This window comes from Meleagris gallopavo, chromosome 5, assembly GCF_000146605.3.
Source record: "Meleagris gallopavo isolate NT-WF06-2002-E0010 breed Aviagen turkey brand Nicholas breeding stock chromosome 5, Turkey_5.1, whole genome shotgun sequence".
Taxonomy (NCBI): Eukaryota; Metazoa; Chordata; class Aves; order Galliformes; family Phasianidae; genus Meleagris; species Meleagris gallopavo.
Window position 1 is genome coordinate 33,184,762 of NC_015015.2, and position 22,109 is coordinate 33,206,870.

A 22,109-nucleotide genomic window follows, 5' to 3' on the forward strand; every position below is an offset into this window, starting at 1 on the left:
TAAGATTGTTGCTTTTAAAGAAAGAGTGTGATTGATATGGCTTGTCCTGTGTGTTTCGTTAAGCTTTAAATTTTAAAGGGAGAATTCTCTACATGTAAAACTACTTCCTTTAGTGAATTTTAACATAAATAAAAATAATGAGATGAATATAAATTCGTAGTGTTCTTTCATACTGTTGTAATTCTATTTTTAAGTTTGTTTGGAAAGACTTTTTTTAATGGAGGGATCATTGTCCATATTCATTCCATCATTCATTGTATCTGCTTTTTGTTACAGAACACAAAACTGTTTATCAGAATACGTGTACATAGTTACTGCTTTCAGTAATTGCTTAGAAAGTTAAACATAAAACATCATTATTTTCACATATTTGATAATATTAATGTATGGGTATTTCTGAAATACGTTTTCAACGTCACCTTGATTATACAACGTTCTTGAAATGATTGTGGATCTTAACTGAGCCTAATGCAGAGTATTACATTAGTCCTTTTCCAGAGGTAGCTGAATCTGTCCAACAAGAACTGGAATCCTACAGAGCCCAAGAAGATGAAGTCAAAAGACTAAAAAGTATAATGGTATGGCTGACCTCATGCTTTTCGTTTGAAGACTAATAGGACTTACGCATTTCCTAGCCCCTTCTGCCAGCCAGCAACCAAAAATCTCAGTGCATGCTGAGCTTTAGGTGTAATATGAACTTAGATGTAGGACTAGTAGTGCCATAATTCATTAAAAGGTTCAACTTCTTGGATGTATTGGCATTAAACTTATGTAATTTCCTTAATTGTAAAACACAATCCAGACACTAATATCACTATGAGAAAATCAGTTCTAAATGCACTGACTGTATTTCTGTGTATCATCTTCATACTCATGATTATTTTCATTTTTCTTTACAAACCATTGTGCAAAAACTAGGGCATAGAAGGGGAGGATGAAGGAGCAATAAGCATGCTTTCTGACAATACAGCTAAGCTTACTTCAGCTGTTAGGTAAGTAGCCAATATTGCATAATTTTTTAATTGGTTGGGAACTATTTTTAATTCTTTCTGTCACTTCATTCTTAATATCCTTTTAAACAAATATTTTTTTAAGACGACTATTGAGCTCATTAATAAAACATAGATGCTGCATTGCTCTGCTTCAAGACAGTGCATCCTCCACAAGCTCTTCTGCATGCTGCTTCAACAGCATGTGTTTGATAGTGCTCTAAACATAGAATCATAGGATGGCCTGGGTTGAAAAGGACCTCAAAGATAATCTGGTTTCAACCCCCCTGCCATGGGCCCTTGAAATGTTTTTCTTAGCATTGCTGCTGATGAAACAAAAGTGCATCATAGGTATGCTTGCATTCTTTCACCACAAAAGCATCAACCATCTCTGCATTCCTTCCTTAAAAGAAAGAAGTCCACTTCCCAAAGCAACTCCTTGCTTTGTACAATGGAACTGATTACATTTTGTGTAATGTAGTTACTGTAACATCTCTTGGCAAAATTATAGTTCCTTCATAAGAACACTGCATGGGAAGCTTACTTCCCTGCTCCTGGTTACCTGACTTTTTGAATGACACTAAAAATCTGAGAGTTAGTCTTGTTCCTAATCGTGAATCTTTTTTTCATTCCATTAGTTAGTATATTATTTGATAATTCTTTGATTCTTTGACATTATTTGATATTCTTTTGCAGTAATTTGACAGATACTAAAATTTTAATCTGGATCAAAAATGAACTAAATGTTGATTATGTAAGCCATAATTTTAATATAGGATTTGTTTAGGTAAGAAGGGCAAATATCTGTTGCTGATCATGAGCTTTCGATAGGAATACTAAATTGCCCATGTTGTTTGTATTTTTTTACTAAGCAAGATGAAAAATGTGTGGATTACTTTGCTCTATTTGGGATTCATTAGATCTATATTTTGAAATGTTTTAGTTAAACTGTACTGTATTCCGTAATTTTTCTGTAGCAAGTATGCACAATTCAGCTAATTGCTGCAACTCAGCAGATTAGTTTGTATTTAATCTTTTCAGCTCTCTTCCAGAACTTCTGGAAAAGAAGAGGCTCATTGATCTGCATACAAACGTTGCAACAGCTGTTTTGGAGCATATAAAGGTAAGACGGCTCTCTGAGTTCAGCTTTCTATGACTTAGTGTTCTTTACATGGAGAAAAATACTTGAGTAAGTGAAGTGGGATAAAAAAAAAAAAGTGAGCTTTCTCAACTGTGTTATCCTTTTCATAAATCACAGTATAACATTACCTAGTGTTGAAGGGTGAGGAGGAATGAATTTTGCATATCTATGTGTGAGAAGTGAGGTAAACACCCTTTTCTTTGTTTTGGAATTTACTACTATACTCTTGCTTTGTTTTTTACTATGATGGCCATAACCTTTATTGGACTAAATTCTTTCTAAATTAAGTTTATAACAAAAGTGTTTGGTTTATTTTTGGGACATGTCATGGCCAATTATGACTGAAGGCTAAGCATTACTGTTATGTTCATTATGTGCCTTATGCACTTGTCAAAAGAGTAGTGTTTACTGTTCACCAAATGAAAGTGATATCCAGAGATGTGGCAGTAATGATGCAAGTTACCAAATCGGTCTTTTCAGCAGGGTCTGTGTTAAATGTGTCTTCTGTGTTATTTGTATTCTTAGGAAAGATGTTTCTTCACTTTTCTGTTTGTCTGCTGCTCTTTTATCAGAGAACTTGCAGATATTTTTGGTATCAGGTAAAGACCTCAGTTATTACTCAAGTAATCTTGAAGGTACATCTACTTCCACAGTAGACCAAGAGAAATTATAGGTGAGACTTTAAGAAACAGTGCATTTCTGTTCTAGAAAGGGATTCAAGCACAAAGTGTCCTTGGAAAGTAGTTTAGAAAATGTTACCCCATGCTATTTAAAAGTGATAGAAAGCAACGTGTTCTGAAGACTACTTCAGCGTTCCTCAAGTGTGTGAGGTGCATCCTCAGTTATTACTGCTGCTGAACTTTTTCTTAACCAAGCTCTATAAACAAATTTGTTCTGAATTAAGAACAAAATACAGAATAGTTTTAAACTGGAAGGCACCTACAAAAATTGAATCCAACTATCAGACTACATTAGGACTGATCCAAACTTAAAGCATACCATTAAAAGCATTATCCAAATGCCTCTTAAACATGGGCAATCAGGGGGCATCAACCAGCTTTTCAAGAGGTCTGACTGCCCACTCAGTAAGTTGTTCCTAGTGTCTCGTCTGAACTTGGTTGAACGTGGTTTTGAGCCATGTACAGGCATCCTGTCTCCGGGGAGAAAAGCTGAGCACCTCCTTTCCTCTCTCCTTTTCCTCCCCAGGAAGTTGTAGAGGGCAATAAGCTTGGAGAAAAGGAGGCTGATCTTAACAAACCCAATGGTTTGACAGAAATGATAGCCCTACACCAGTACTTATATAATATGAGTTTTTAGGACAGAAGCCAGATATCAGAGCAGCATGTGGAATAGAAATAACAGCAGTTCTGATGAACAATGTCTTCTTGGCAAAAGACTGAATTGAGATGTATTTGTTCATTCTTGATAAGGTATCACTGAGACACTTTCCTGTCACCTTGAGGTGTCTTTCTGCAGCAGCCCTCTGCTAGTCTTAGTCTCCCTTCTCTGATAGGAGCCTGCTACTGGAGAGCTCCTAGGGAGCAGGGATCAATTTATCTGTAAATGATTCCTAATTCTCATTCTGCAGAGCACTCTGGCTCTGTACTTTTTGTTATAGAGCTGTAGAAGATTGTGAGACAAATAAGCATGTAATTTCTTCAGTACATTGATGATGTGTGTCTGTATCATTGTTTCTGTGTTGTAGAAAGGATCACTTCCTTCTCCAAACACTTAGGAACTAACTAAACTCAGGCTAGTGCAGAAACAAGTTTTATTATTTTTTCCACTGGAACTTACCTACACAAAAGCATTTTCACTAAATGAATGTAAAATTCCTGCCAGTTGCTTTGTGTTCTTTTTTTTTTTCCCTCCCCTTTTCACTCTCTAGTGTGACAAAAAAAATACCCATGCCAGGTAGGTGGGTTTAAAGGACAGGATGGTATGTTACTGCAAGCATTTCTCAGAAATACTTTCACCATAAAAATACATAATCTCAGCCAGTACTTTTTAAAGAAAGTCTCATGATACTTTGAGGCAGTACTGCAGTGTGTTTTATGTGAGGTTAAAAGAGAAACCAGATTAGGATAAGAGGAAGATACGTTTTTGGGTGCGTGTACAGCTCATGAGGATCTAGTGAGACACTACACTTGTTTCAGGTTATTTTCACTTTCACATTGATCTGGAAGCACATTTAGACTCTAAAATAGATTCTCTGCATTGTCAGTTATGGCTTTTACTTCAGTAAATATGAGTGTTTTTATTCTTACAAGTGTGAGAATCAGTGCAAAGAATGCTATGAGACCTGCTCTAGTTAGCCTAAGTGAGTTTAATTTCTCTTACAGTCATATTTTAGAGCTCAGTTTTTATCTTCTTTCCATGTGGTCTTGGATAATTTTCTAAGACACAGCCAGAGGAAACCAGAAATGAATCACACACTCAAGGGTCCTGACAGTTTTCTGGCATATCTAAATGTTTAGTGAAATGATGGAAAGGAATGCACCAGTTTTTTCACTAAGTGAACCATCGACTACTTATTGTCAGCACTGAGAACGAATGCGTCTTTGTTATGCATTGATTCTTTTCTGAATGGTTATGCCCAACAGCTGATAGATTTAAGACTAGAATTACAGATAATCTCTCTCTAGCTACTATGGAGTGTCAAGTAATGCCTATCTTTACGTCTGCCTCACACAAATTCTCACATTACTTAATTTTCTAAAATATTAATTAGCGAGAGGGGTAGATGTTAATCTTGATAGAATTTCATACATACAATTTTAAGTATTGAATTTTTATGTAAATTACTGTCAGTCATAAATTACTAACCCTTGTTTGGTTTGGGTTTTGTTGAATCCCCATGTAATTTTCTTACCATGCTTCTCCAGTTTTGCTTGATTTCAAGACCTGATGCTGTGAAGGATTCCATTATCTGCATGGCCTTCCAAATTAACCATTTCATATTTTGTAGTGGGATCCCACTATTTTAACGGTTCTTTTCTAAAATAGGTCACATTTCTGTCTTACCACAGGAACAAAAAAAAGTGTACGTAGTTAAATATATATGTCATAGTGGTCTGGGTCATTTTTCTCTAATTCAGCGTAGATGATTAAGTTACTACCCAGCAAATAAGTTTTTTTCTGAATTCAGTTGTATTGCCCTGTCATTATTTTGTGGGTAGTTGTGTACAGCTCATTAAGAGGGAAATGGCTGCCTAGCTGCTTCTCCCAGCCTTCTGGAGTGCCTCTGCCTCTTGGAAGGAGCAGACTAAGCCAATTTGTTGCAGGAGGTACCCAACATTTAAACAATTTAAATGATACAGCCACAATTTGGTTTATTATGGAAAGTAGATTGACGTCATTAATTTGTTACAAGAGTGATTAGTTCACTGCCTATTGAAGTTCCTCAATCTTAACATGAAGTTGCTAAATCTTAACGTAAATCAGGTACCTTTCAAAATTCAGATTTCACTCACCAACAAGTGTAGTCAGTAAGCATCTCTCAACCTTGAGGAGTAACCCAGAGGAAGCATTCCAGACCTGAGGGGATTGCTACCACACTGCACACTGCTTCAGCAAGGAGAGCTCAAATCAGGCTTTCTCTGGCTGCTGTACTTAGAAGGTAAAGTGATTAGTCCTAGTCAGAATATCTTTCATGTTCTTCATTAATTCCCTCTGAGCCCTGTTATCAATAAGCCTCCTGACATCCATCGCACTTCAGTTACTTGGCTAGCCTCACTCACTCCATTGACTTCTGTGAGGCTGTTATTTCAGGTTGTTTTCTGTCAATGTCTTTGGGAAATTCCTTCCAGTAAGTTAAAATACAATTTTTTTTTTCTTCATATTCTCTCGCTCCCTCTCTCTAAAAGGAAGTATCTCAGTAAAGAGGATGGGAGAACCTCATAAAATTCATACAAAAAAGACCTTTAGGATGTTTCAGTTAATCCTGCTTTTCCCCTTTTCTGCCTTAAAAATGAAGGAATTTTATGCTTGTTTTGGAGTCCAGTGCTCAGGTAGAGATTTTGGTGCATTTCAGTAACTTATCCTAAAATAAATGTTGGCTTCATTAAAGATGCTAAGTTGAAAGCTTTCACAAATATTAAATAAATAAAGAAGCTGAAACGTGGAGCTCTAGTTACGATAAAGATCCTGTCCCTTAGCTGGAAGTGAGAAAGGTAATTGGATGATTTTAGTGTGGAATAAGATGTCGCGTTAGGAAATGGAGAGCGGGAGGCAGAAAGGAATGTAAATGTAAACGCATCTTTATTTTTCTTCACCTTGCTATCCAGCTTTTGGCAGCCATAAGGACCTCTTTCTTGCTGTCTTGTCTTGTTGAATCTACAGGATTGCTTAGCTCCTGTTCCCCAGCTTTTACTCTTGGCATGTCTGAGAGTTTGTCATTGAGTGAGAAAAAATGGCACTTTCCTCTAAACCGGGACATCTGCTTCTTATCAGCACTTTTTGGAATAGTTGGCTCTTTGGGAAGTAACTGTCTCATTGATATGACATATCTGGGAAATCTGTCAAAAGGTAACTAGTAGTGTTTGTGGCTATTCAGTAATCCTATGAAATTTTACTTGGTGTCCATCTAATTCCTCACATACCTGTATAAGAAAACTACTGCCCTAATGAGCACTTCCTCTAGTAACGTTGGTTGGTCTCCTGCTGATGAGGAAGCTGAGTGGACTCACTGTATTGATCCATATCAGTAGGTGATGTGTGTGTTGCGTACTGTTGGCAAACATAAAGGAGCTGAGTTTTTTAGGATTTTCAGTCAGTTTTCTTTTTGTGAAGAGTGTGAAGTTCATGCTTCAGAAACCATTGTCCCAAATTTTGGAGAGTAAGTATGTAACTGCCATTTGTATTTCTGTTCATGCTCTAAGTACTGTGGCTGTATGCATATGAGTTTTCTTTTCTGCAGAGTAGCTGCAGCTACTCTGTTTTGCCCTACCCAAACAGTCAGAAAGTAGCACAGAATTGTGAAGAATTTTAAGCAGTTTGCAATGAAAATGAATTAAGAACTGTAAATCTACTCTTACAATTTGAAGTATCTCATGTTTAAGTTATTTTATTTAGAAATCGACCTGTAGACAAATGTTTTGAATTAACATATTTGTTTTATGTTGTAGAGTTTTACATGCCATCTGAATAAATTTGTCTTAAATGAAACACCAGCTAAGATAATACAGACACTGCCAAATTCAACAATAATGTATTTATCTTAATGAGATGAAGTTTCCAGATTTCGTGAAATCCTTTGTTAGTTGGATGCCTTTTGTCTGGGAAAAATATTTTAAAGCTAAAGACATTGATTTTTAACTCCTTATAGGGAACTCAAACTTACTTAAAACACAAAAGGAAGTGAATATAATGCAAAGTCTGGAAAAAAACCTACTGGCTTCTTTGCAGTTGTTTTCTGTCTCTGGAGACAGTTAAGGAAGCTTATAAATGCAAATTAGAGTTATCCAGTCTTGTGGAGTCAGGTCACAGAAGATGTCTGACATGCCAGGTACCAAATTGCATCTGAATGAAACACCTGGAAAAAGGCTGACAGTTCCTGTCTTTGTCTGTAAGATAGTGTAACATAGCCACAGATCATTGGTTTACCTTTCAACTGAGTAAGGTATGATCAATGCAGGGCCCTACAGCGGTGTAACTGTGGCTGTGGGTACCCTCCTAATATGAGCACAAGGCAAATGCAGCTTTGAGAGAAGCTCTGAGTCCTTTTTTCTCACTCCTTACAACTTCTATGTAATGCAGGTCACGGTGACAAACAAAATAAGATATTCTTCTACCCCTAGAAGTAGCAAGTGATCAATTCTGAGTTCACTTCATGGAAATTGCTACAGAGAGAGAGCCTATAAAAATATCCCTGAGTACGAGCTTCTGCAAAGGTGCTGTTCTGCAAGAAACTGCTCTTCTCAATGTGTTCAGTAAATAGTAATGAGAAATAGGAGTGTTATGTGTATGGTACTGTAAGGCAAGTGGCTGCCTGCGTAAGCTGACTGCCAACAGTTTTCAATAGTAAAAAATTCTTGTGACTTTTTATTTCGTATTCTCATCCCTAGCTCTTACTATACTCAAATGTGAAATATCCTAATTTTCTTCTTTTCCTCTTTCCTTCTTATCTTTGGTTTTGTTTTTTATTTTTAATTTTCTTATTTGTGTTCTTAGGAATAATTGTAGTAGAATTCAGAAGCAAGTGAGACTTCCAATGTTTTTCTGCCATTACAACAACCACTGCACTGGGTTAAAAGGTGCCATAGCAATTTTTCATGCCTCAACAACATTGGGCAAAAAATGTTCAGAATCTGTTAACCTGAGAAAGTGTGGTGACTCATGCCTCACTCTGCTAACATCATTTCAGTCTCCCAGTGACCACAATGTGGAGCTGAAATGCTTCCAAGGCAGTGAGATGGAGATCCACTCTACCAGTCTCCTTTTGGAGTCGTTGCATAGCTGAATGTGTTCAACAGGATTTAGTTAGTTGCCAGAAGTTAAGGCTTTGTAAGCTGAGCCATTGTAATGTTTGCTGTAATGCTACATTTTAATATAAAAACTGTGATGGAACGTTAGGTTTCTAAATCAGTGCTGGAATGGATTCTTCTGTGTTCAGATTGAAACTGATCAGATGTGCAAATCTTGGCTGTCTGTGCAGGTGCACTGAGTGCTGTCAGTAGTTGCATGGCCATGTGATGTCTTCCATAGAGCTTTTGCCTTTTGCAGTAGCTGTGGTGTCCTCCCTAAAAAATGATTTTCACAATTTGGTCTGCATGTGATAGCTCTGGAAATGTCATAATAAGAGACTGTATAATTAGAGACTTTTTTTCCAGTGTTAGCCAAGCGACCTAATTATGAAGTGTTCCATCTTAATTGAAATAGCTCATTCATACCAACAGCACTTCAGATTTGAAAGGAAAGCTCCCAGTCTTATCTGGGATGATGCTGTAGTGGATTTAGGAATTTCCTGCTTGTCTACATTGAGTAAATGTCTCATTGACTGAGAGACTTCATGTTCAGCATCAATTTGACACTATGTATGATGGCATGAAGTTTGCAGCTGCAGCAAAAGCAGAATTTCAAACAAAGATCCTCTTCCAGTTTAATATTTGTACATCAGACCTCCTTTGGTTAACTTGCATTTTCACTTCTACTGTGAGAGTAGTGTCAATTTTCTGAGGTTGAAAATGGTAAGCATTTTTTTTTTTTTCTGGCAATTTATTTAAAAACAATTTTTTTAAAACAGTTGTGATGACTAAAACCTTTTAAAGAGGAAAGAAATAAAGAAATATTTGTCACAGTATGAAGAATTAGTTAGAGTTAATAAATTCTAACACTTATTCTTACACAGACAAGAAAGCTGGATGTGTATTTTGAGTATGAGGAAAAAATAATGAGCAAATCTACTCTGGATAAATCTCTGCTGGACATGATTTCTGACCCAGATGGTGAGTACTTTAAATCTGAACTTGGTGTCAGCATGCTTTGAGATGCAATAAACATGTGCTATAACTTTGTGGGTGGTAAAGAGCATATGTGTGTATATAGGAAACAGCTTGTCATTGATTCCAGTAGTGGTCTAGCGTGTTTATTAATAGGCTGAGTAATACATTTTAAAAATGGTGACTTCTGCAGTTCCACAAAAGTCCATTTCTAATTCTATGTTGCTGAAGGCCATAAGATTTTAACTTCCTTGCCTCTCAAGTATTTACTAATACAGTGTGGAATTGTGTGTTCTGAACAGCGCTGGTTCTTTAGAATCCCACACATCATAAAGCCAGAATGGAACAGGGCATTTCACTGGATTTGCTTAGATAAGTGTAGATAGGTAGCCTTTGCTTGGGAGGTGGGAGAAGAGGTGGGTGCTAAGATGGTGGAGAAAAGGGAATCAAGCTATAAACTTGCCAGCTGGCTGACAGACAGATGGGGGTTTGATGTGCCTTCACACTGCTGTGGCAGATCTGTTAACAGCACCCAGCAACAGAGCTTTCCAGTTGATTCATGTCAGGTTACTACATACTAAAGCTTTACACACTGGCTGGTACTTGGGTTCTCTATCGGCAGGAATCCCTGGGAACTGTTCTGTAAAAGGCTGAAACCAGAATGTGTTCTCGGCTTTTCACAGTGCCGTAGCATAGAGGCAGTGGCCTCACATAACTGTCACTAGAACCTTTTAACAATGAATATCCTGGGTGTCCACAAGGAAAATATTAGACATCTAAGCTAGAGTTTTCTTTATAAACTAGCCATTCAGTTGTTGATAGTAACTAATCAGCATTTTATATACTTCGCCTAGATAAAAGACACTGATGAAACAAAAGGATTTAAGTACCATGTTTTTTTCAATGTATGCTGTCTTGCAAAACTAGATAGCTTCCAATTGTGTGATTTGCTGTTAGATACCAACAAGGAACATGTACTTTGAAGGACTAATGCATCAAGTCTTCCAGCACACTGAGTGGTGAATATTTGTTTGTATGATCTGTGGGCACTTGCCTTATGGACAGTGATACTTGCAGAGCTCTTCACAGCAGCAGCCCTGAGCACTTACCTGCTTTGTCCTCCCATTTTTGCTGTCTATTAGCAATTTACCATTCATGGCAATTAGCTGTTTCCCAGTTCAGGGGATATCACTGTATCCTGGAGTGGTACTAAAACCAGAATTACTGATTTTGCTTTTCTCCATTAGTGAAGCAGTAGCTCTGATGACTTCCCATTGAAAATAAAGTTGTTCTGCAGGAAACTTAACTTGACAAACCTCAAATAGAACATTTATCATCCCTGTCCTCCTCCCAGTCTGTCACAGACCATGGCTTAGGAAAAAAAAAAGGGAAGCACTTTACAAGCAGCCTGTCTTGGTTTTGCAACTGTTTATCACAGCTGTGTTTTATACCAGCACTACATTTCAATTACTTTTGCCAGAAGAAGAAGAGAAAAAGTGTTTTCCTAAGATTTATATAAGTGTACATGATATAATCTAAGCATTTGTTTTGAATTTATTTATTTTTTTTGGTAGGAGAAAATATCACCTGCTCATGTCTAAGCAAGACACTTTTGTGAGCACAAACCTCCCAGGAGTTTTGCAGGCATGGTAAACGTGCTCAGTGAGGGAAATGCTATCCTGTTCCAGCAGGTATTGCCATAAGCTATAAACTGGCAAGTTGGAAACAAAGTGTCTGAATCAGCTACAGAAACCAGGTTCTCTTACAGTGTCTCTTCAGGACATGCAGAGTGCAGTTTTAGCCAAGTTGACTCCAAAGTGATGTTTACCATGAAAGCTGTTTGTTGGTTCCTATGATACAAAGTTTTTCAGTTTTTGATCTTCTGGCTTACTGGTATTTGTTGAAGGTTATTAAAACTTTCTGTTCTGGAAACAGTTGAATCAAGTCATGAATGTTCGTTATGATAGTGCTTACTATGAGAGAGGCTTCTGCCAGTCTAAATATGTGCTTGCTTATAAACAAAAGCTGCATATTGGATTAGGTGATCCCCTGCTGTCATGATCTATATTCTATAGCTGGGAAGCATTTTTCTCTTCCCTGAGTACGGAACAGCGTATTTTTTTAAAACATTGACCTGCAACTGAAGGCAGCAAGCAAGCTTTTCTACTGAAGTGCTGGATTACAGATTTGAAACATTTACTTTGAGAATTGTTCTCTATTATTTGTGGTTCTCTTCTAGAAAAAAAGTAGATGCTGTTTGAATTCTGACATAGTTGGTTATAGTCTAAGGAACACAAGGATGGTCAGATCTTGTGTTTGATCTGGCAGAGATGAATTTTGATTCCCATTGATAATGCTTCCCAAACATTTGTTGTAATCTTTTTCTCCAAGGAAGTGGTGTGCTAATAATTCAGGAGGTGAAATCCTTCCCAGAGACAAGTTGGAAGTTCAGAGGTTTTTTTCCTGACCAAAGGTTCAAACATAAGTGCTTTTTCAGCTCTCAGCTGTTTCAGTACAGCCAACTCTAGAGCTGCATAAACAAATTGTAGAGCTGAAAAAAAAGAATGCTGCGGCTTATATTTTCATGCTTTTCTTCAGTCTCTTTCACGGTTCTACTGTCTGTTAAATGCTTGCAGTTCACTCCTAAAGCTAGACATAATGCCGGGAGGTAACTAACTATGTTACCCTTACCTACAGAGCAGTGTTTGCTACAAGCAGATGTGGCAGGTGTAACTCCTTCAGAAACAGTGACCTTATTAATAATTTTTAAATAAAATTGCTGAATGTCTTTTACTGCTGTGTGTACTGAAAAAAGCCATGAGGAGAGATAATACATATAAAATTCAGACCTTTATTTATAGTAATGGTTATTATATGCGTACATCGAAGGGCAATTAACACTGCATAGTTACAGTTTTTATTGTGTGTTTCACTGCAGCAGGAACTCCCGAAGACAAAATGCGACTATTTCTTATCTATTACATCAGCTCATCTCAGGCACCTTCAGAGGTACATTCTTTACAATTCATGACACCTCATTTTACCACGTGGGCTTTTCTCTGTTTGATCAGCCTTGAGTAGGTATTTCTGCTTCTCTATGAACAGAAGCATGATATGCCCAGGTAATACAAAAACTTAAAATAAATTCTCTAGTGTTTTCAGAGAACCTGTTTGTCAAGCATTAGGTACTACCATGAAGGATAAGCATGACTAGTAAGAAGGAAGATCGTCTTTTGAAACATTCAGTTCAGAATGTTCATTTTCACTGGCTGCTGTTGTGACACTGTACATAAACCACAATGCGGTCACATTTCCGAAGGATGTAGATACTGTAAACTGTTTCCTTAAAATGCATTTGCTACAAGTAGCTTTCACTAAACTTAACTGTATTTAAATTTTAAGAATTAAATCCTGTGCATTTACATCTAAGTTGTATTTTTGTACTTGGTAGAGGATGGGATTAATAATTGCTTTTTATCTAAATATTAAATAAGCAAAGTTACAGTATCAGTAAAGTTAATGTAATCTTGTATTCCACATAGAGAGAGTTAAGAGTAGTTTAAACCTGTTGCAATTCTCCACTTCATAATTTCAGATTGATTTGGACCAGTATAAAAAAGCACTGATGGATGCGGGTTGTAATCTAGCTCCTCTGAGCTACATAAAACAGTGGAAGTGAGTAATTTCCTTTTTTTTCCTATGTGAGGCTGTAATTGGGGTAACTTTACAGAATTCAGTGTGGGTATCATACAGTGTAAATTATCCATAAACATTTATTCTGGCATAATCTTTGCTGTCATTGTTATGGTAATACATGCAAAATGTTACTTTACAGTGGAACTCTAATAATGCCAGAACCCTACTCAGTGTGATGCATATCAGTGTTCTTAATTATCCAAGACAGAAAAAATGCTTTGAATTTGGTGAAAAGTTGGGTTTGCTCAGCCTCCAGATTTTGTGGTTCATGCCAAAGGGCTGCACTGCCTATCAGTTACTGTACATCTTATAAAAATAAATTCCTATTAAATACAAAATCTAATTCCTTTCAGCTCCTTAATCATTGTAGATGTAGACAAGGGGGATGCACATGAGAAATAGTTTCTTCCAGAAACAGTTTGAGAAGCATAAGTATTTTCACTTTCAAATGACTGGAGTGGAACACTGTACAGCAGGATGTACCATGAGATGAAGCATTTGATTTCTACCCCTGCTTTCATAGGGCTTTCACTAAGATGGCTTCAGCTCCAACCAGCTATGGAAACTCTACGCCTAAACCTTTGGGGTATGTTTTTGATTAATGTCAGTAAACCTTTGGGTTCTTCTGGTTTATTTTAGTAGTACTGAAAGTGTAGTTAGTGTCATATGCAGCCTTGAATAAAACATTTCCCTATTTGAAAAATTTGTTTCTTAAATTACTTAGCTCCCATTAACAGTGCATGGGACTTGCATTTAAAAAAAGAAGAAAAAAAAAAGGGATACGTGGCTAAATACAGAAAGTAACTTAATATAGCAATTCCTGTTACCTTCACATGAAGTGTACAGGCTCTCATAGGAGAATTCAGCAAGAAACTAAGACAGCCAGCATGCTCAGCCTTATTTAATCCATGGCAGGAAACAAAAACAGCCCTGTGTATTCAAAATGGGTCATCTCTAGGGCAAGAAGCAAGAATGCACTTATTTTTCTTAGGATCTCCTGGAGAGAGTGTAGTTGGTTATTTTAAGACACAGAATGAGAAGGTAATGGCTGTACATAATCCACAGAGATTCCTCGTTACCAGCTGTACATTCAGAAGTGTGCTGTCATAAGGAGACTGTCACAGCACAGTTACTGATTTTCTCATGTCAGTATCAGAATTCTTTCTGTTTTCTTAGGTTGGAAAAAGAAAGAAATGGAGCATTCAAATCCTTCCACTACTGAAGGCTTGAACTATTCAGTGGATCAGAGAGTAGAACACAAGGCTCCCATTGATAGTTGAGAATCTAACTGCTAAATTATAGGTGTATTCCCAAATACTTGGTTGCCTTGCGGTTTGAAAAATAGCTTATTTCATGAAAAATTGAATTAGTACTTTTGTTGCATTGGCTTTAATAGGAATTGGATATTAATTTTAAGCTTAAAAATTATATGTAACGTTTTCTTTTTTCATTTGCAATGTTGTTTTGGTTTTCAGTCTCTTTTCACGTGTTATGAATACAGGATCACAGTTTGTGATGGAAGGTGTGAAGAACTTGGTACTGAAGCAGCAAGTAAGTTTACAGACCATGCATTGTCAAGCAGTTGTGAACACTGAGGGAAATTACTTTTGTTACCTCTGTCATATTGTGAGGCCTGCTCTGAAAGTGACGCCTTCTATATTTTATTATGGCGGCCTACGGTGGCAGAGGAGGAGTCTGGAAAAAATGGCACCCATTGTCATTAGTGATGTTCGCTGAGTGTTTGTGGAGACCAAGCAGTGGATGTGAGCACAGTGAGGCCATGGGTGGTCAGTTTCAGCAGTGCACCAGCAGGTCCCCTCCAGTGGATTTTTACGAGCATGGCACGCAAACTCTTGCTCATGGCTGACAAAAACACAGAGCTAATGTAGACTATGTTGAAAAACAGTGCTTTGTAGCTGAGAACTTCCTCTGTTAAGAGAGTTCCTCTCTTTGTATCTGTTGTAGTTTCTGGTGAGATAAACAAGAGATGCCATTTTCAGCATGACCCATGTTTATTATGCAATTAGTAGTTCATAATGCAAAATTAATTTTGTTGCCCTGTATGTCGTGAGTTTGTATTGGAAGTTACATAGGTGGATGATTAGAATCACAGAATCGTTAAGATTGGAAAAGACCTAAGATCATCTAGTCTATGTCAGGAAAAGAGCTTTACTGATATAATTATGAAGTAGTGTCCTAGAAACCTCCAGCTGACAGAAGTCTAACATAATGAGACTCCACTTCTCTACTTTAGATATGTTTACTAATGAGGAAGAAAATTTTTTCCATGAAGGCTTCCTATTAGCTGTAATAAAAGGACTGAAGTAGAATATTGCACTTGTTACAGTAGTCACTCTTCTACTAAAATTGGATAAAGTACTTTTTCTAAGATTCAGAAGCATTATGTTGCTATTGAAACTGAATTAGAACTAGCAGCAAAAAATAATCTCTGCCAACATGATTCCAGGATATTTTGCATTACAAGTTAAATCCTTAAGGTGTTGTAGGCTAGTGCAGTTACTGAGTTTCCTAGTCTGGCTTGGTATTTGTATTGCCCAGTAGAAAACACCTCTAGATGTGAGACTTTTCTTGGCTGAACAGAGGGAGAGGGTTAGTTTGGTTTACAGAAAGCACTGTTCATTACATGTATCTCAGGCATTTTGTTGTCTGGTCTGGTGCGAGGTATCCCTGCCTACAGTAGGGGAGTTGGAATTCAATGATCCTTTCAATGATGGTCCTTTCCAACCCAAACTGTTCTATTCTGTGATCTGCAAGTGCTACTCTGAATTCCACACACACTTTTGGAAACTGAACTTCCCCCGGAACTAGTAAATAATTTAATACAAGACATAATAAAGTCAAAGGACTTGATGACCCAACTGTTAGAAATTACAGTAGTTAGCTAACTGTACAGTTACGTCCATAAATGACATATTAACTATCAGTACATTGTATAGACTGTTAGCACCAGGAGAATTTAAAATTCCTGGAGTTCCTTTCCCAGTAAACAGCAGAAATGCTGTTGTAATTGACTATTACAGTGGCAATTTGTCCAGTGTGAATTTAGTAGAGCATGGCTTAGGAATGTAGAATTTGTAAGCTGAGGCTCTTGGAATGTGCAAAAGTGAGAAATAGTGCTTTCTAACTGTTAGCTGAAATTTAGCCAGTCTTTAAAAAAAGGGGAAAAAAAGAAAAAAAAAAAAAAAGCACCTAGGAAAAGAACCTAGATCAAATAAGCCATGTTGCTAAACATTTCCATTGTGTAACATCATGAAGCCCGTGAAGTAAACATTATTTTGTCTCCATTGTTGGAAGGTTCTGAGATGGCAGTGCATATACAGCTGTGCAACATGGCACTTCCTGGGCACCTGTTCATGATGGAATTTCCAGAATTCTGAAGTGAAGCTGGCAGCTTCTTGAAACAAAGAAGTTGGGGTGGAGGGAGTCTTATGCTGAGTGTTGACTGCTGAGGAAGCACTTCAGCTTTGAGAAGTAATTACTTAAAAAATAAAAGATTGCAGTACCATCACCTGAATTGCTTTCTGTACAGAACAGTTATTGTCTACTTTGGTATCGTTCAGCTTCTTCAAAACGTAAGAGCCAAACAGTTTAAAGTAGTTTCAAATGTTCTGTTGATTATCCTCTGGATAAGGCTTAGTAAGCAATTCAGTATTTCATTAATTTCATGTTTTGTTTTGTAGAATTTGCCAGTCACACGTATATTGGACAACCTTATGGAGATGAAGTCAAACCCAGTGAGTATAACTGCTTTCACATAAGAGATAATTGTCAAGTAGGTAATTGTCAAAGAGATAATTTGTCCAATGAAATCTTTAGGCTTTGTAATGGTAATATACCATACCTATTCTTTGTTCACAATAATGCAGTGCTTTATTTCACCAATAGAAACATTTTCATAATTATTCCATACAATTTATTTAGCATAAAAGTAGTATCTTAATCATGACGTTTGATAGTGTTTCAAACTATCTTTTTTTACTGGGGGGGGGGAAGTAGGAGGGAGGAAGGCTCAACTGAGCTTTTGTATTATACTGATCTTCTGTTGCTCCTGAATTTGTAGAAGTTAAACAATGGTCTAAAATTGTTCTTGAATCAAAGGGATTTTTTTTAAGAGCACAGTATTAAAAGTTAAGTAGATAGGAACAGGGTTAGTACGGAAAGTTTTCCTTCCCTCATCTTTGAAACTTTGCTTTTTAGAGGAAAATATTTTAGCAGTCTTTCATTTGAAACCAGTTTGGTTGCTTGCTTTGTTGGGAAAGTCCACTCTTCCCGTTGTTCCTGTGAAATCTTAAACTTGCCAACATTAACAAAGCTTTGATTGTGCACAGTCAAGAAGAGTGCTAGAATGTACAGCTAAAAATAGCCAAAAATCTTTATCTAAGCCTTTTTTTTTTTTAAATTCCTTCAATGAACCATTGATGTGACCATCCTATACATAAAATAGTAATATGATGTGGCAGACACTCAACCTTTAAAAATGGCTTTGAAAAAAAAAATGAAAATGACTTTCAGGTGATTTTTTTCAGAACAACTTTAATGACTGTTTCTCATTTTAATGAGATCATAATCTCACGAGATATAAAAATGGTAGTATCTCACATTAGTTGTCTGTATATGTAGAGGTATGATAAACCCCTTCAAATTCCTCTTGTTAAGGAAAAATAGTACAAAAATAAATGTAGTACAAAGAACACATGGATTTTTGCAATTCTAGCTGAATTTTTGCATTATTCAGAGCTGGTCTGCTAGTACTATTTGTATCCAGCAGTCCATCTTTATGTTTAACAGTGTATGCTTGTATGAGTTAGCAGTTCACTTGTCAGCTATCCAGGACAAAGAGGTTTCAGGGTGGGCTCCGTACTGCAGTGGTTATGACAGAAACATAGGTAGGTGTGCATGGAAAGTAGCAAAATACAGTAGATTTAGAATAGTCTACTTGCTGCTTCAGATATTAGCAATATGTAGAGGCAGGTAAATAATAGAAGCATAGGTAAATAACCACTCTATAAGTAGCTTTCTTTAATTGTACTTTATAGGTAGCGAGTCGTGATTGTTAGGTAGAAATAAATAGGTGTTATTTTCAGCAGCAGAGTAGATTGTTGTCCCTATTTGTAGGACTTCGAAAAGATGTACAAGGTTGATGTACCTGGTCAACCAGTAGAGGTCACTCAGAACACTTAATATGGAAATCAGAAGTTAAAAGCTGGTAGTTGAAAACTTAAACAAAATTTGAAAATAAATGCTAGCTTCCTCAGGCTCCAAGTTTAGGAACTTAGCTGGAGAAGTTTACAATTCATATGTTCTCCTGTTGCTGATATGACACTCTCACCTTGTAGTCAGAGAAGACAGCCAAGATGACTTTGCTAATGTAATACAAAGGAAAGGGCAGCAAGTGACAGTGAGCAGCAAGCTCCGAGGCTGATCGAGTGAGGACTCAAATGTAACAGCCATGGGCACAGAAACAGAGGAAAGAAGCTCTTACCTTTAGAAGGTCTCAGGTAGATAGGGATCTCCAGCAAGAGATGCGCTCATCTCTACTGCTGATCCTTAAATGAAGTCTGGGAAGGGGTAGATTCTGGTTCCACCCCTTCTGGTCACTCAGGTGCACTGCATCCACCTGAGCTCCCCTGGGTTGGCCCTGCCTTCCCACCAAGTTCTCAGTCACTGCTTCAGGCTGTGACTTTGCATTTCTGCTACAGCTGTCTTCAAGAAAACACCGATCTTCTCACTTGAAAAAGGAGAGATTGTTTCAGTCTATCTGTTAGAGAGTTCATGATTCTCTATCATGTCGAAGATGAGAATACCTGATCCAAAACAGGAAGTCTTACTTTGTAAGTCATAGGGGACCAGGCAAGCCTTTAAGAGTCCTAACACATACTCTTTGAGTAAGTAAATTCAAGAAGGAAAATAAACATAACACATTGCTATTTGTTGGCCACTTTTCCAGTGTCAATTTAGTATTTATTTAATTTTATGCCCACAGGAGAGGTACTCAGAAGTAATAATGAGAAAATGTTTTTGATCTTATTTGTTTAACGCTGATAATTAGAAGGAATTACAGACTAATGCCTGAAATAAAATCAGAGATTCCCTGCTGAAGTTTTCTCAAATACCTCTCAGTCTTGTCTAGTGCTTTCCACATGTTTCTAGCTCTCGCTTTTTAGAGCTGCTGTACCACCACTACAAACCAGGCTCCAAGGTCATGAATGGGGGCAGACTTGGCAACTGTCGCTGAAATTTCCAGTGGAGAGTATAAATGCATTTATATATCGTCAGTGTGAAATTAGATTTAAAATTAAATTCTTTAATAAGATACATGTGATGATAAGATTTATTTTATGTAATTGCAGAGGTCCTTAATATCAAATTATATTTTCTTTATGTCTAACTGCTGCATGTATACTAAACGTTTTGTAATACTATGTAGAGATATGCCTTGTGTGCACTAGTAAATCCCCCAGCTAATTTTCTACTACTAGAAGACTATTTGTTCCACAGAAAAGAGATCTTGCTTGTTAAGCACCCAGCTGAAATCCAATTCAGACTCACATACACTTCATCCATAATGTGAAATACCTGGATGAAACTGCAGTACAGAAACAGACTAAAGCCAAGCAGTTGTCAGAAGCAGTTATTAAGAAGCTTTGTTTTTCATCTGTACGACTTGGTAAAAACCCTGCTTGTTGCCAGTAAAAATATTGGAAGTGCCTCACTGTTTTGTCATGAAGAGAAAAAAAAAAAAAAACTTTTATACTTTAGACAGTCAAACTTTTCAAATTCTTGTGGAACTCATTTCTTCCTCACAAGCTTAATTTTGGTTTAATAGCAGTCATAAATCATGAAATGAAAAGGGGAAAGTTTCGTAACAGTAGCAGATTTTGATCTATCTTGTATTTTGTATTCATTGCCTTAGAAGCATTTTGGTTTATGGTATTAAATCACTAGCAGATCTCCGTAACCTGGAAAATGTTAGCATTTGTAAGTCAGTCATAACTAACCGCCTGATGTTCCTCTAAAGCTGGTGACAGCTCTTTCTACATATTGCTTTTCTGTTGGGATTTATTATGCAACCAACCAAAGTATATCTTGGAAATTGTGTAATAGTCAATTGTAGCTGAATCAGAAACAGTTTCTCTCTGTTTATGCTTTTCTGGTTCAATTATATACAAATATTATGTGTGCACACCCCAATTAACTTGGAGTGATGCATCCGCTGGAATTGGGAAATCATGGTGGTTTGACTGATTGCCATTTCATGGAACAAATGCAGAAATTAATGAGCCAAAATTCGTATCTTTTGAGATTTAAACATTCTTTTGAATAGGAGACAGATGACTACCGATACTTTGACCCCAAGATGCTACGAGGCAGTGACAGGTGAGTTTACTGGCAGTTTTGCTCATTTCCTTCTCTGGGAAAAGGCTAACTTGAAATAATTCTTATGTTATTGAAGATCTCTTAACTATTCATTTTAAGACGAGATGGTTGATATGGAAGGAAATCACAACTGAAATCTGGATCAACCAGATATGTTTCTGTCAAAAAGAAAATTCTTGTTCCAGTGACTGAACATGCTGCTAATTTGTACGCCAGTCACAGGAATGTATAATGGTATTTAACAGTAATTAATGTTAGAATTTTTTTTAAAATACTGCTTGGTTTCTTTGAAACTGTTTTTACACTGTTAAATTAAAAAGTCACTGAGTAGCCCACCAAAATTTCAATTTGAGTACAACCCTGTCTTAGTGATCATCCAGTAGATTTGTGAGAACAAAACAGGCCGTGTTTGCTCCTGTATAGACAGGTGCATGTGTAAGTTCATGTGCACATACATGAAGGGGAAGTCACTTCACTGGTAAACTGTAAGAACGAAAGAGGAATTGCACTAGAAGTTTACAGAGTTCTGTCTTCTGCTTCTGGGAGCAGTATCTATGGCTGATAACCTCACTTCCAATTACAGAGATGGTAATTTTTAAAATGCTTTCTAAAAACAACATTCATCTGAGCTGTGGGAGAGCTACTGGCTCATTTAATTTTAGAGGTTTATTACTCAATGAATATATACCTCTGCTTTTAGTTATTTGCATTAAATAAGAATTTCATCTGTCCAGATTCCATCTGTTCTTGAATCATGGAATTTAAATTTACAATAGCATTAAGTAATAATGGGAAGCAAATTTCAGAGAATGTGAATGTTTCATTGTAAAGTATTATCACAGCTGTATTGCAACTTTTTTTCATGCTGCTTTTATAAGATTTTGAGGATTTTTCCCAACCATCAATTCTGATGTTGCTGTAACACCTGACAGCAAAACGTGTACCTGCTGCTGATAGTCATTTCTGAGATTCTGAAGCATCCATAAGCAGAAATGCAGGCATCACAAAGATGCTGATCACACAGGAGTAACAACTGCATCAGTGTCTCACTGTGGTTGTGCTCCTAGCTAGCAGCGCATTGTTATAAAACTCATGATTCAAACAGCAACCTTAAAACTGAGGAAGGTAAAGTTATTCACTTTGTGTGTTTGTTCCTATACAAGAATGATTACTTTTCTTGAAAAATAATTATTTAATAGCTCTGATGAACAATACTTGCCTTTCTGCATTGCACTTTACATTTTTGTCTAATATAATTTAGTAATCTATAAACACAGGTACTAATACTAAAAATGCAAATATTAGACATTTATGTTTATAAGATTTAAGTTGTAGGTGTTTTTCTTTCTTTATAGCTCAGTTCCACGAAACAAAAATCCATTCCAGGAGGTGAGTCACGTAGAAGTTACTTGTCAGTGTGCATGTATTTAAAAAAAAAAAAAGGAA

General features: G+C 36.8%; 1 protein-coding gene across 1 annotated transcript in view; it reads left to right on the plus strand.

Annotated features, from left to right (window-relative positions):
- Positions 1-22,109, plus strand: part of SCFD1 (sec1 family domain containing 1) — a 40,580-nt gene that overhangs the window by 13,163 nt on the left and 5,308 nt on the right. The window contains exons 11-21 of the mRNA XM_010711641.3: positions 488-578; positions 919-992; positions 2,031-2,112; positions 9,479-9,575; positions 12,508-12,578; positions 13,165-13,244; positions 13,789-13,851; positions 14,741-14,816; positions 16,967-17,020; positions 20,611-20,663; positions 22,019-22,052. Coding sequence (XP_010709943.1) covers positions 488-578; positions 919-992; positions 2,031-2,112; positions 9,479-9,575; positions 12,508-12,578; positions 13,165-13,244; positions 13,789-13,851; positions 14,741-14,816; positions 16,967-17,020; positions 20,611-20,663; positions 22,019-22,052 — 775 coding nt within the window. The remainder of the gene's footprint in view (positions 1-487; positions 579-918; positions 993-2,030; positions 2,113-9,478; positions 9,576-12,507; positions 12,579-13,164; positions 13,245-13,788; positions 13,852-14,740; positions 14,817-16,966; positions 17,021-20,610; positions 20,664-22,018; positions 22,053-22,109) is intronic.